At 38.4% G+C, this 12807-nt stretch overlaps 1 protein-coding gene across 1 annotated transcript in view; it reads left to right on the forward strand.

Moving 5' to 3' along the window:
- LOC107689141 (glutamate receptor 3-like) overlaps nucleotides 1-12807 on the forward strand; it is a 140766-nt gene that overhangs the window by 74581 nt on the left and 53378 nt on the right. Inside the window, exons 5-7 of the mRNA XM_016487054.1 lie at nucleotides 10039-10092; nucleotides 10630-10791; nucleotides 11905-12072. Coding sequence (XP_016342540.1) covers nucleotides 10039-10092; nucleotides 10630-10791; nucleotides 11905-12072 — 384 coding nt within the window. The remainder of the gene's footprint in view (nucleotides 1-10038; nucleotides 10093-10629; nucleotides 10792-11904; nucleotides 12073-12807) is intronic.

Consider the following 12807-nt stretch of genomic DNA (forward strand, 5'->3'; position numbering starts at 1 on the left):
ACAAACAACAAGCGCTACTCTACACTGCTCAAAACTCGCGTTTGAATCATCAGTGGCAAATTCTTTAAATATGAAAACGTACTTACAGACTGTGAGTCAGAACAGCCGGCATTGTAGGCTAACGTTACTCTCCCAGGATCAGGAAACAAGTCCTCCGCAAAATGCGTTGCACACACACGAATATTTGGTTTGAACTGTTCTGGAACAGTGTTGTAAATACAACTTAACCACTTCTTTCTAGTTGTGTCCTCTTTCGGAAGGCCAAACAAAGTATTTTCGCTTTCGCAACGAAACACACAGCGTCTCCACGACATGGCGGCGGCAACAATACTACAGCGAGAATCAAAGTTATGCCTAATTTCTTTGCGTAAACATTTGGGCGGTGTTATGCAAATCTTCCCACACAGTGACATAGACAAGTGAGGGCGTGGACGAGTCTTAACTTTTATAAAGAATATCTCTTTGGGTTTGAGACTTTAGTCTTTGCAACTTTAGGGATTTTATCTATTCACAAACAGCTTGTAACACTCCAAAGAGAAAGGAAAACTCAAAAAAATCGCATCATATGACCCCTTTAAAGCATTATGGTTTGGGAGGGTTTACATGTTGCTTTTTAGTAAACCACTTAAATGTACATTGGATTATGCTTTGTATTGGATCAGCCCGATGTTGCAATGGTGATTTGAGTAAAAAAACTATATTAAAGGTGTCTAATGTTTCAGACAAGTTATACATGGATTCAAATCCATTTGCATAGGCTAGTGTATTTAGTTTGTCTTTTGGAAAAGAGCCAGACCTGCTCAGCTCACACAGGTTTAAATTCAAAGCAGCTGAGAGGACAGGAGAGGTACAGATGCCTCTGCCAGTTAATTAGAATGTATCCCCCCGGGATCATTCCGGCTTCTGGCCTGCCCACATAAAAGCTAGCCTGAGGGAGCAAAAATGAAGATAACTGAGTGTTCTAGAGAGCTTTTGGAAAGCGTTTGGGGCCATTTGTCCTCCCCCAGCCTCAGCCCTCAATGAGTTTTGAAGAACGCTTATTGATTGGTCATGCCATGAGGTAAGTGTTGGAGGAGGAATTGATGATGCTGCAGCTTTTTGTTACCCAAGCTGCACTCAAGCTGTGAGTGAGATAAGACAAGGCCCGTCCATGACGGGTTAGACCCACTTCTGTTTTTGCATTCGGAATAATATTTTTTAATGGTTCTTACACATTGTTTTCTTCCTATGCATTGTTATTTGTTTAGTTACAGTGCAAAACTGCAGTGAACATTCTCTTTTTTTTTTCCTTCTCCACAATGTTCCATAATTAATTCAGCTTCAACTGCATAATATACAGGCTTCATCCAAACTTTGTTTTGTAGCCTTAGGTATGTGATCTGTTTTTCTTCTTCTTCTTCAGATATAGCATTATGAGGAATTATCTTTTGAGATTGTATTGTGAAAACATACTGTAACTTTCAAAACCCAAAACTTCCGTCCCAGTCCACAAAGAGCAGCAATAAGCATGAGCTGTAACAATTACTTGTTCTGAGTGATGTCAAACAGATAGCAAATAAATATACATTTCATTTTTTTTTTTTCAGTCAAAGTTTGGTATCATAAACCATTCAGAGAGAAATTTTGGAAAATGGTCATTGCACTAAAATATTATTGAAATGCTAAAGTACTGCAAAATATTGCTACTAAATTATAAGTGCAATACAAAATAATAATAAACTAATTGCTTCCTATAAAGTTTGTAAATCTCTCTAAATTACATTACATGATGTATAAAATGTGGAGCATTCAAATTCTAATCAACACTGATGATGTCATTGCAGTATTTGCATGCAATATTAGTCTTCCTTTTTTAAATTGATTTACATATTGAATTATCGTGATTGATCTTTTCTTTCTTACATTCTTTAGTCATTAATTTAACATGTTAATATCAGCCTCTCTCCATTTCTCTCTCTAACACTATATTTTACCTAACATTTGAACACTCTTTTGCTGCCTTGCAAGCACAGATATTTCCTCTAGGAAATGCAAATCTAGTTATTTTTTATTTTTGTTTCATTTTTGTTTTCTTCTATGCTACTATCCAATATCATTTTCTTCATCAGCCCCCAAGAAATGAAACCCTAACCGCTCACTGCAAGGAAGAGCAATTATATAGTCCCTGCTATGCCATTTAACATCATTTTCCTAAAACAATCAAACTGTTTTTCCAGTTATTGCGCTCAAGTCCAAATCCCAGCTCTGCGTGTTTTAGCTAAAGGTCACGCTGACGTCTGGTTTTATTGAACCTCTGGACTGAATGCTTTGCAATTGCTTTCATTTGGGCTCATGCACTGGGCTCTCTCTGTGTTCAGACCCGTGTGAATAGCTTCTGTCTGTGGGCGAGCACAGGGTCACTCTGGTCTGTCTTTGCCCATCACGACGGGGTGAAAACTACCCTCAAGGACACCAAATCTCTTTCTGGCCAACACAAAGGTGACAGTGCTAGAGGTGGGATCAATGTGCCAGTGGGGGGAGGAAGATTACAAAGTGAGCGCAGGAATCTTTGGGTATTTACTTCACATTAACTCAGAGTGCAACTGTAATCCAGCCCCATAATGCCTCTCAGAAATCAGCCCACCTTCATCCGTCTATGTTACATGCTGGGATTTCAGTAATCTGCTGCTGTGAAATATTACAGTTGTTGAATATTGTCATTTAAAGTGCCCGTATTATGTTCAATTACAAGTTCATAATTTTATTTTTGGGCTATGCTATAATACATTTAGATGATTTACAGATCATTGAGCACTTTATTTTTTGTAATTCTATACACTGCAGCAGCATTTCTTTTCACCCACTGCCTGAAACACTCTTGTTTTAGCTCCTGTCTCTTTAAATCCAACTCTGTCTGCTCCAGCCCAGTCTGTTGTGATTGGTTAAACATTTAAAGTGTGTGTTTGAAATGTTATGGCCATTACCATAATCAGGTTTTAGCTCCTGAGGCTTCATGAGCAGCTGTAAACAATAACTATGGCATCTCTATAGTACGTCCATACAATGTTTCTGCCCTTGCAGTGAAAAAACAAAAAAAACAGTGTCTTCATTATGCATATGTGTAACATGATGACAATGAAAGTCCCAGAAATAATGGGAGGACTACCAATGAGGCGTTTCAGGCAAGTGTTTTCTTTTTGGAAGTTTCTTTGGTGTGGACTTTGTGGTTTGTAACTTTGCAGATTGTTTACATGCACAAGCAACTACTGTGTATTAATCATTAACCCTGCTGAAGAAAAAAAAACAGCATTAGCTGGTTAGGTATGTTTTGAAGAATGGCAGCTGGTTTGAACTGGTTTAAGCTGGTCCATAGTTGGCCATGAGCTGGTTTAAGCTGGTTATGAACTGGTACTGAGCAGAAGCTAGTTCCTTAGGACCAGGTTAGGACCAGCTCAGGACCAGCTTAAACCAGCTCAAACCAGCTGTCATGCTTCAAAACATACCTAACCAGCTTGTGCTGTTTTTTTTTGTTTTTTTTAACAGGGAACGGAAAGGTGAAAAAAAATGCATAATCACCTAGCATCAAAGACCACTGGTTATTTCAAGGACTGATTCACTTCAAATGTAAATTCTATCATGTCTTCGGTTAGTGCTAGTGTTCTGTGCTGTGTGTGCGTCAGGTCTCGGTCTGGACCCTTTGAATGGAATCATGTCATTAGACCCTGGCTGTGTCCACATCAAGGTTGTACAGTGGTCCTGCTGGCCCGCAGGCTGTGAAGTTCAGTCGTGATCTCTGTTCTTACGCCAGCTCTCGCTCAGGTGTTAGGAGCCTGCAGCAGTATTTGTTTGTGGGACAGGACTGATAACCTCACTGGCACCAAAAGCCTTCAGTGGAGCCAAAAGTCAAGGGCATTGTGGCAAAAGAGCATCAGAGAAGATACGGCTGCGTCATTAGTTCACAGTCTTTAATGTTTTGGGGAAGCGTTAAAGGTTGACCAAAAATGAAAATTCTGTCATTGTTGTTCCAGATCTATACAAGGTTGTCTCTTCTGTGGAACAAGAAAGGACACGGATGATATGCTGTAGAATATTCACATCAGACATCATTTAGTGGAAAGGACAAAAAAGGGTCTCTAAAAGTACTGCAAGTAATCCAAATGAGTGTGCTGTAATCCATTTCTCTCAAACTGGGTAACACTTTATTTCAATTCCACTTTAGACATTCTACTAACTATAACTTTGCAACTACCTGTACCTGTACATGGTAACACATTATTTTCATGGTACCCATGGACATTCTATTAGCTACAGTATAAGTAACTTTGCAACTCCATGTCAGCAGGGCTGGACTGGGACAAAAAATCGGCCCTGGCATTTTTTGTTCCAGGCGGCCCACCCCCACTTCGATATATACAGTATATATATATATATACACACTATACCAGTCAAAAGTTTTTGAACAGTAAGATTTTTTATGTTTTTTAAATAATTATTTTCTGCTCACCAAGCCTGCATTTATTTGATCCAAAATACAGCAAAAGCAGTTATATTGTGAAATATTTTTACTATTTAAAATAACTGTTTTCTATTTGAATATATTTTCCTTCAGAAATCATTCAAATATTCTGATTTGCTGCTCAAAAAAAAAATTTATTATTTTGAAAACAGCTGAGTAGAATTTTTTCAGGTTTCTTTGATGAATAGAAAGTTCAGAAGAACAGCATTTATCTGAAATATAATTTTTTTGTAACATTATAAATGTCTTTATTGTCAATTTTGATTAATTTAAAGCATCCTTGCTAAATAAAAGTATTCATTTCTATAATCCCCCCCCCAAAAAAAAAATTATACTGACTCCAAGCTTTTGAATGGTATATGTATAATGTTACGAAATCTTTTTATTTCAGATTAATGCTGATCTTTGGATCTTTCTATTGGATCTTTCTTACTGTTCAAAAAAATTTTGACTGGTAGTGTATGTATGTAGCCTACGTATCACACTCATATCACATCTTGTTTTGGATAAGAATAATACGTCAGGTCTGACAATATCGTGTCTTTTTTTATTTAAATATAGCTTTATTCGCATTGGCCCATGGAAACCTCTATGAACACACTTGACTTGGCCAAAAAATCGCAGAGGACGAATTTACGTTTTATTAAAAAGTGTTTAGTTTACGTATTCTACACTCATGGCACGCGCAGACATTAGGGTTAGATGCCTGCCTCCGTTGCGAGTCCAACGTTCCGTTGTCAAGCACTTTACCGATTCAACTACTCTCTTCTTCTCCTCCTGCCTGGCTCTTTGGCCCGCATCACTCACCGCAGAGCAAGCCTGTTCTTGATAAATCTGCTGTGAAAACGTGGGAAAAGTCGACGAGGAAGAATTTGGGGTGAAGCGATCTTTATAGGCGAAGCAAAATACTTCATCGTAGAGACCTGCACTCCCTCGGGAGTACCGCGGGCCCAAGGCAACAGGGTGCGGCGCGGGACAACTCTTGATGGGCGAGTGCAAGTGCGGGAGGGAAGAGACTCGTGTGTGTATGGGATGCGGGAGAATAAAATGATTCACGGGACTCCCGCAAAATAGAAATTATCTAAACATAAAATGTCTAAAACATATAAATTGATATTTATGTGTTGCACAAAAGCAAAAAGAACAACTAATAACATTAAAATCAGGGTGCGAATTACACAGTGATTGTTTTTTTTGTTTTTTTAAATCTAATTAATTACATTATGTGCCAATTAATTAATGAAATTAATCTCTAATTAATAAGATTAATTAATTAACATGCACATCATGTGCCGATTCATTAAAGATAAAGTTGTTATTAAAGATAATACTTATTGTGTTAATTTAGAAAAAAAACACTGAATAGACGTTGCAAAAAAGTAGCTTTAGAAAGAAATATATGTAGCTTTAGAAATAAATATTTTAATTCAACATTAGGGTTGCAAAGTGGTGGAAACTTACCGGTAAATTTCTGGAAACTTTCCAAAAATCCCTGGAATATTCCAAAAAATCCTGGAAAGTTTCTGGAATATTTCCAAAATTTACTGGAAATTTTCCACATTTTTGCAACCCTATTCAACATACAAAAATACAAATAAATAGGCTTGTGAAAAATAATTCTTTTTAAAAAGAAACAATACTCTAAATATAAAGCTAAAAGCGCCAGTAGGTGGTGACAAATCCCTGTCTTAATAAGTGAATGATTCAGCCATTCATTCAATCGATTCGTTCAAACGGCTGATTCATTCAGAAACGAAGCAAGTGACTGCCTTTATGAATGGCTCACTGAATCATTGATTCAGTCGATTCATTTAAAAACTTGGATTCTGTGTGTTGATCAACAGTTCTCCTTATTTTTGTTGGCGAAATTTCTGACAATGTGTCTAAAATGTAATTATTCACACCTTATCTTTATTTTTACTGTAGGTAAAAAAACTTTTATGTAAGCTATTTTTGTCTTTCTAAACACCAATGATGATTCTGAAAGAAAACACGCAGTGTTTGTTATAGTAACACGTGCAATTTTCATGCACATCTGACTAACATTACCACACGCTTGTATTTTAGCGTTGCTGTTAATGTTGTGGTTATTTTAGCAAATAGTTTTCTCCGTAAATTCAGTTCAACAGCATTAAGTTAAAGAGGGTAAACTTTATCTCTCGACTGAATCTGCACATGCATTTCAGGTGTTCTTGCTCCGTCCAAGCAATAAATGCACGTCTTTGAATGAGCGCTGTAGCATATTCAACCGCTCAGGTAATGTTAATACGACCCATTTCAGGGGCTGCCAAAATTACATTTTTAAAATCAGTCAGAGCTCTAGAAATACATATTAATATTTACAAGTAAATCTCCATATTATGAGTAGGCTAGCCTACTTTCTATCCGACCCCCCCTACATCTAGTTTTGACGTCCATCAGGGGGGGTCAAGCCTTCTTTAGGGGGGTTTCAGCTGTTGATTTCTGGAACGCAATGGCCAACCAGAGGTGATTACTGTAAGTTAGAATCCACACACCGCAGTGCTGAAATTGCGTGCTCACGAATTGTCTCATTTTAACACACGAAGTGTAGACATTGTGTTCGTTGTGTTATAACAGAGCTTTATGAGATCGCGATGAACTAAGATGTCAGCTTTTAGTGATAATAAAGGAAGCGCTGCTCGCATTCTGCCATGCCAAAACATGCACGCAGCAGCCCATGCTTGCTTTTCTGTTAAAAATAACAGTGGTTTGTGAATGTTGATGCTTAGCCTAAATATACAAAAATACAAATAAATAGGCTAGTGAAATATAAAATTATTTTTAAAAAGAAACAATACTTTAAATAAAAAACTAAAAGCGCCAGTAGGTAGTCTTAATTAGTGAATGATTCAGTCATTCATTCAATCGATTCGTTCAAACGGCTGATTCATTCAGAAACGAAGCAAGTGACTGCCTTTATGAATGGCTCACTGAATCATTGATTCAGTCGATTCATTTAAAAACTTGGATTCTGTGTGTTGATCAACAGTTCTCCTTATTTTTGTTGGCGAAATTTCTGACAATGTGTCTAAAATGTAATTATTCACACCTTATCTTTATTTTTACTGTAGGTAAAAAAACTTTTATGTAAGCTATTTTTGTCTTTCTAAACACCAATGATGATTCTGAAAGAAAACACGCAGTGTTTGTTATAGTAACACGTGCAATTTTCATGCACATCTGACTAACATTACCACACGCTTGTATTTTAGCGTTGCTGTTAATGTTGTGGTTATTTTAGCAAATATTTTTTTCCGTAAATAAATTTCAACAGCATTATGTTGAAGAGGGTAAACTTTATCTCTCGACTGAATCTGCACATGCATTTCAGGTGTTCTTGCTCCGTCCAAGCAATAAATGCACGTCTTTGAATGAGTGCTGTAGCGTATTCTTCAACCGCTCAGGTAATGTCAATACGACCCATTTCAGGGGCTGCCAAAATTACATTTTTAAAATCAGTCAGAGCTCTAGAAATACATATTAATATTTACAAGTAAATCTCCATATTATGAGTAGGCTAGCCTACTTTCTATCCGACCCCCCCTACATCTAGTTTTGACGTCCATCAGGGGGGGTCAAGCCTTCTTTAGGGGGGTTTCAGCTGTTGATTTCTGGAACGCAATGGCCAACCAGAGGTGATTACTGTAAGTTAGAATCCACACACCGCAGTGCTGAAATTGCGTGCTCACGAATTGTCTCATTTTAACACACGAAGTGTAGACATTGTGTTCGTTGTGTTATAACAGAGCTTTATGAGATCGCGATGAACTAAGATGTCAGCTTTTAGTGATAATAAAGGAAGCGCTGCTCGCATTCTGCCATGCCAAAACATGCACGCAGCAGCCCATGCTTGCTTTTCTGTTAAAAATAACAGTGGTTTGTGAATGTTGATGCTTAGCCTAAATAACAAATATTTTATCGGGAGCATTTATGCGGGGATGTTGTGGATCTTAGGATATGTTACAGAACCATTTAATGTATATTTCTTTGATGTGCTGAAAAAAAAAATCTATATATAGATTACTTTTATGTGGGCTTTTGCGGGCGGGAGCGGGACAAAACATGGATGTCGCGGGCGGGCCCAGATAAGGTATTGATTTATGGAACGCAATGGTCAACCAGAGGTGATTACTGTAAGTTAGAATCCACACACCGCAGTGCTGAAATTGCGTGCTCACGAATTGTCTCATTTTAACACACGAAGTGTAGACATTGTGTTCGTTGTGTTATAACAGAGCTTTATGAGATCGCGATGAACTAAGATGTCAGCTTTTAGTGATAATAAAGGAAGCGCTGCTCGCATTCTGCCATGCCAAAACATGCACGCAGCAGCCCCTTGCTTTAGTTAAAAATAACAGTGTTCTGTGAATGTTGATGCTTTAATAACAAATATTAATCAGGAGCGTGTATGCTGGGATTTCATACATTTCATGGAGAAAAAAGTAACGTAGCTAGTAATGTAACTTGCTGAAAAATATATATAGATTACTTTTATGTGGGCTTTTGCGGGCGGGAGCGGGACAAAACATGGATGTTGGATGTCGGAGCGGGACCAAATAAGACATATTTTTGCGGGAGCGGGCGGGCGCGGGACAGAATCTTGCGGGATCGGGACTGAAAAATCCGTCCCGCGTAGACTTGTGCCGGTATTCGGTAATGCGATATATCACGGTAATGAATATGCACGATATTGTTATCGCGGGTTCTTCTAAATACCGTGAATAATTATATATTACAAGTTATAAAAAACATTCCTTAAGTGCGTCGGCCCACCGGGAAAATGCCCGGTATGCCCGATTACCAATCCGGCCCTTCCGGCCCTGTAGCAGCCATTAGAGTATTAGTATACTGTCTTCTTAATATCTGCTAACACTTTATTTTGATGGTCCTCTACTGATTATAAGTAAATTTACCAATACATGTCAACTTACCCTAACCCAACAATCTACTAATACTCCACTAGTACTCTAATGATAATTCACAGATGTTGACATAGAATGAATTCCATTTGAAAGTGAGCATTACTATCGCTTTAAAAAAAATGTGTGTTCACCCTGCACAAAGCATGTGTCACAACCAACTGCTTTCAAAATCTCATGTGAGATCTTACCTTGGGGTTCAAAATGAATCATGAGGACTCATCACCAAGGATCATAAACAGCAAAATTATGACCTTGAGGTGATCATTGTTTGTACGCTTCACTAATGGCCACTATTGAAAGGGGTCTGAGGTGAAGGTTGCAGGGTCAGATCGGGTCAGTCATCGGTGCACCCAACCCAGCAATGACGCCCTTTGTTCATGCGTAGGAAGTCAGAGACATGTAGGGGTTTGTCCATGTGTATTCCCGTTGGCCAGCGTACAGTAGCAAGCCACATCAAAGACTGTCAGCCACTGCATGTGGAAACATCCATCAATGTTGAGCGCCTTTGTCATTTAAGAGGAGCTCTCCTGAGGGACGATATAAGGCCCCTGCGCTCTTCTTACATGGATTGTAAACTGTTATTGATTCTCTTTCCTGTAGGTTGTGGCACTCGGGAAGAACAGTCGGGGCTACCATTATGTTATTGCCAATCTGGTGAGTTTCAGCACCTCTGTACTTTTAACTAAATCAGAGAGATTTTCAGAAATAATGGAAATTCAAAGACAAATAACAATGTTCAAGAAGATGAAAAGATACACATCCACTACAAAACATGCAACAAAGGAGTGTAATATATGTATATATATATATGATAGTTTTTTGTAATTTTTATATGATTGTCAACTAAATTTAACTCTAAAAAAGAGTGTAAGTGTAATCAGTGAAAAGTAGCAAGTACTTTTATATATTTCTACACACTTTCGATACACGAGTGTGATTTTTTTCTTTCTCCTAAAGTGATATATTTGAATCATAAATATCAGTTTTCTTATGGTTCTACCAATTTAACAACCTTATATAATATATAATACTCATTTATACTCAATATACCACAAGGAACCCCAGTGATTTTCCTCTTTTGGGTTTTGAACCAGAAACATTGAGTTGAATCCATTTTCACATGATGATTGTTATATTGCCATCATCTCATGGATCCTAAGCTTGCTTCTTTTCCATCATCTCTTTCCTCAGGGCTTTACCAACATCAGCCTGGACAAGGTCTTTCTCGGCGGAGCAAACATTAGTGGCTTCCAGATAATCAATCCTGAAAACACAGTTGTTCAACAGTTTCTCCAGAGATGGGACCGTCTAGATGAAAGAGAGTTTCCTGAAGCTAGAAACACTCCGCTGAAGGTCTGAAACTACTTAAAGATATACACCAATCGTTGTTGTCTCTACTTCTTCTTCTGATCTTTGACTTTTTCTGTCTTTGCCCATTTTCTTTATTTTCCTTCCTTGCAACAGTCGATATACTGACATTCAGTCCAAGGTGCTATTAAAACTGGTGCTCAATTTACATCTAATTAAACAATGATCATGAGATGAATAGATTTTAAATGCTGTTTTAATTAAGGTTTTATTGTGGATGGGTGGGTAAGAAATGACCATGCTCTCATCGAACTGGCAAGCAGGTTTAAAACCACCTTAATGTTATAAAAATGTCCAAGTCACCAAAAAGATCAAGGGAAGATTTTAATTATATTTTGCTTAAAAAAAAAAAAAAATTAAAAAAAAAGCTTTTAGGGGCCCTGTACATAATTTGCACTGTGTACGTTTTGTAAGTATATTTCACACGATATACTTTATTTTTATTTTATTTTTCATTAATTTCTCTCTGTGGAAATTCACACTTGCAGCCATACACATTTTCCAAGTCTTCCAAGACAGTATTTTAATGAAGGCATCAAAAGGCATTTTGAATGGAGAATGTAAATGCACAATGTCTCCTTTGATGTTACCTTTGTTATATTACGTTTATTTTAGTCGCTAAATTCCTCACTACAGTCGCTTTGAAGAAATACAAAACAATACAATAGCGTAGCTCACGGCAAATTAGCAGATGCCAGCTCATTCTCTTTTCTTGGTTGAAATGGGATGTAATTACAGGTTGCACCCATGAACAACAATAGCAGCAAAACCCTGTAGAGTCTCACATAAACTAAACATTTTACATGCGTATCTCTGTAATCAGAAACCTGGTTAACACTTTACATAGCAAGAAACAATGCACAAGCTACATCACTGAAGTGTGTCGTCTTTTGTTGCATTTGCCAGCTATGATTACATGCAGTAATGCATCGCAATTATCCTTCATTATGTACATCAACATGCGCTTGTAGACCTGGAAGAGGGCAGCTTATTTGAACCCTCTTCGAAGTGTTTACTCACAGATAATGTGTTTTCTTATTTTAAACTGCTCTAACAAATAACTGTTAATGTGAGGTGCTTAACGGTTGTTGTGTACAGTACACTTCAGCGCTGTCTTATGATGCTATCCTGGTCATTGCGGAGGCGTTCCGATACCTGCGACGCCAGCGAGTAGACGTGTCCAGACGAGGCAGTGCAGGTGATTGCCTGGCTAACCCTGCGGTCCCTTGGAGCCAAGGGATCGACATTGAACGAGCTCTCAAAATGGTAAAACGTCGTTCTTTTCTTTTTCTCAAGCAAGATTGTGAGTGCTTAAGCTTTTATGAAAATGACAATAACCATTTGTAATCTCTCAATGTGTAATTCAGATTGTCAGAGTGAGTACTTTGAAATGAATTATGTCTCCGTATGATTCATATGCGTTACTCTGACACATCCTAATGAATTCTTAAGTGTCAAAGCACCATTGTTATTTTGCTGGTTCCCTTTCATGGGAACTTCGAACTGCGTCCTCTAGGGGTCGCTATGGGGAACGCCTCGTTGTGACCCGTGTCTGAAGCATACATTGAAAAAACACCAACTCGTTGGCCGGCGACAGCCATGACGTCACTACCGGTGCGACTATAGTATAAATAGGCGCCGGGAGCACACATCATTCTCTTCTTCGTCTTCATTGACTGTTCTGTTTGAAGCGTGCATTTCCAAGGAAAAAGTAAGAGCTATCTCTATTCATTATGGCAAGCACTAGCAGAGCATTTAGAAGATGTGTGCATCCATGTCATCGCTATTTGACACCTGATGACACACACGATCTATGCGTTGTTTGTTTGGGCGAAGAGCACGCACGCGATGTCCTGGAGGGGGCAATCTGCGTGCACTGCGAGCGTTTTCCAATGAAAAAGCTCCGTTCTTGTTTGTCTCTCTTTTCGAGTGAAGAGGGGCAGCCATCTGCTTCCCACGGTCAGGGACCCACCGCTGCTGAGGCACGGAAGGGAATGAGCT

The sequence above is a fragment of the Sinocyclocheilus anshuiensis genome, unplaced genomic scaffold (assembly GCF_001515605.1).
Source record: "Sinocyclocheilus anshuiensis isolate Anshui unplaced genomic scaffold, SAMN03320099.WGS_v1.1 scaffold846, whole genome shotgun sequence".
In the NCBI taxonomy this organism is placed as follows: Eukaryota; Metazoa; Chordata; class Actinopteri; order Cypriniformes; family Cyprinidae; genus Sinocyclocheilus; species Sinocyclocheilus anshuiensis.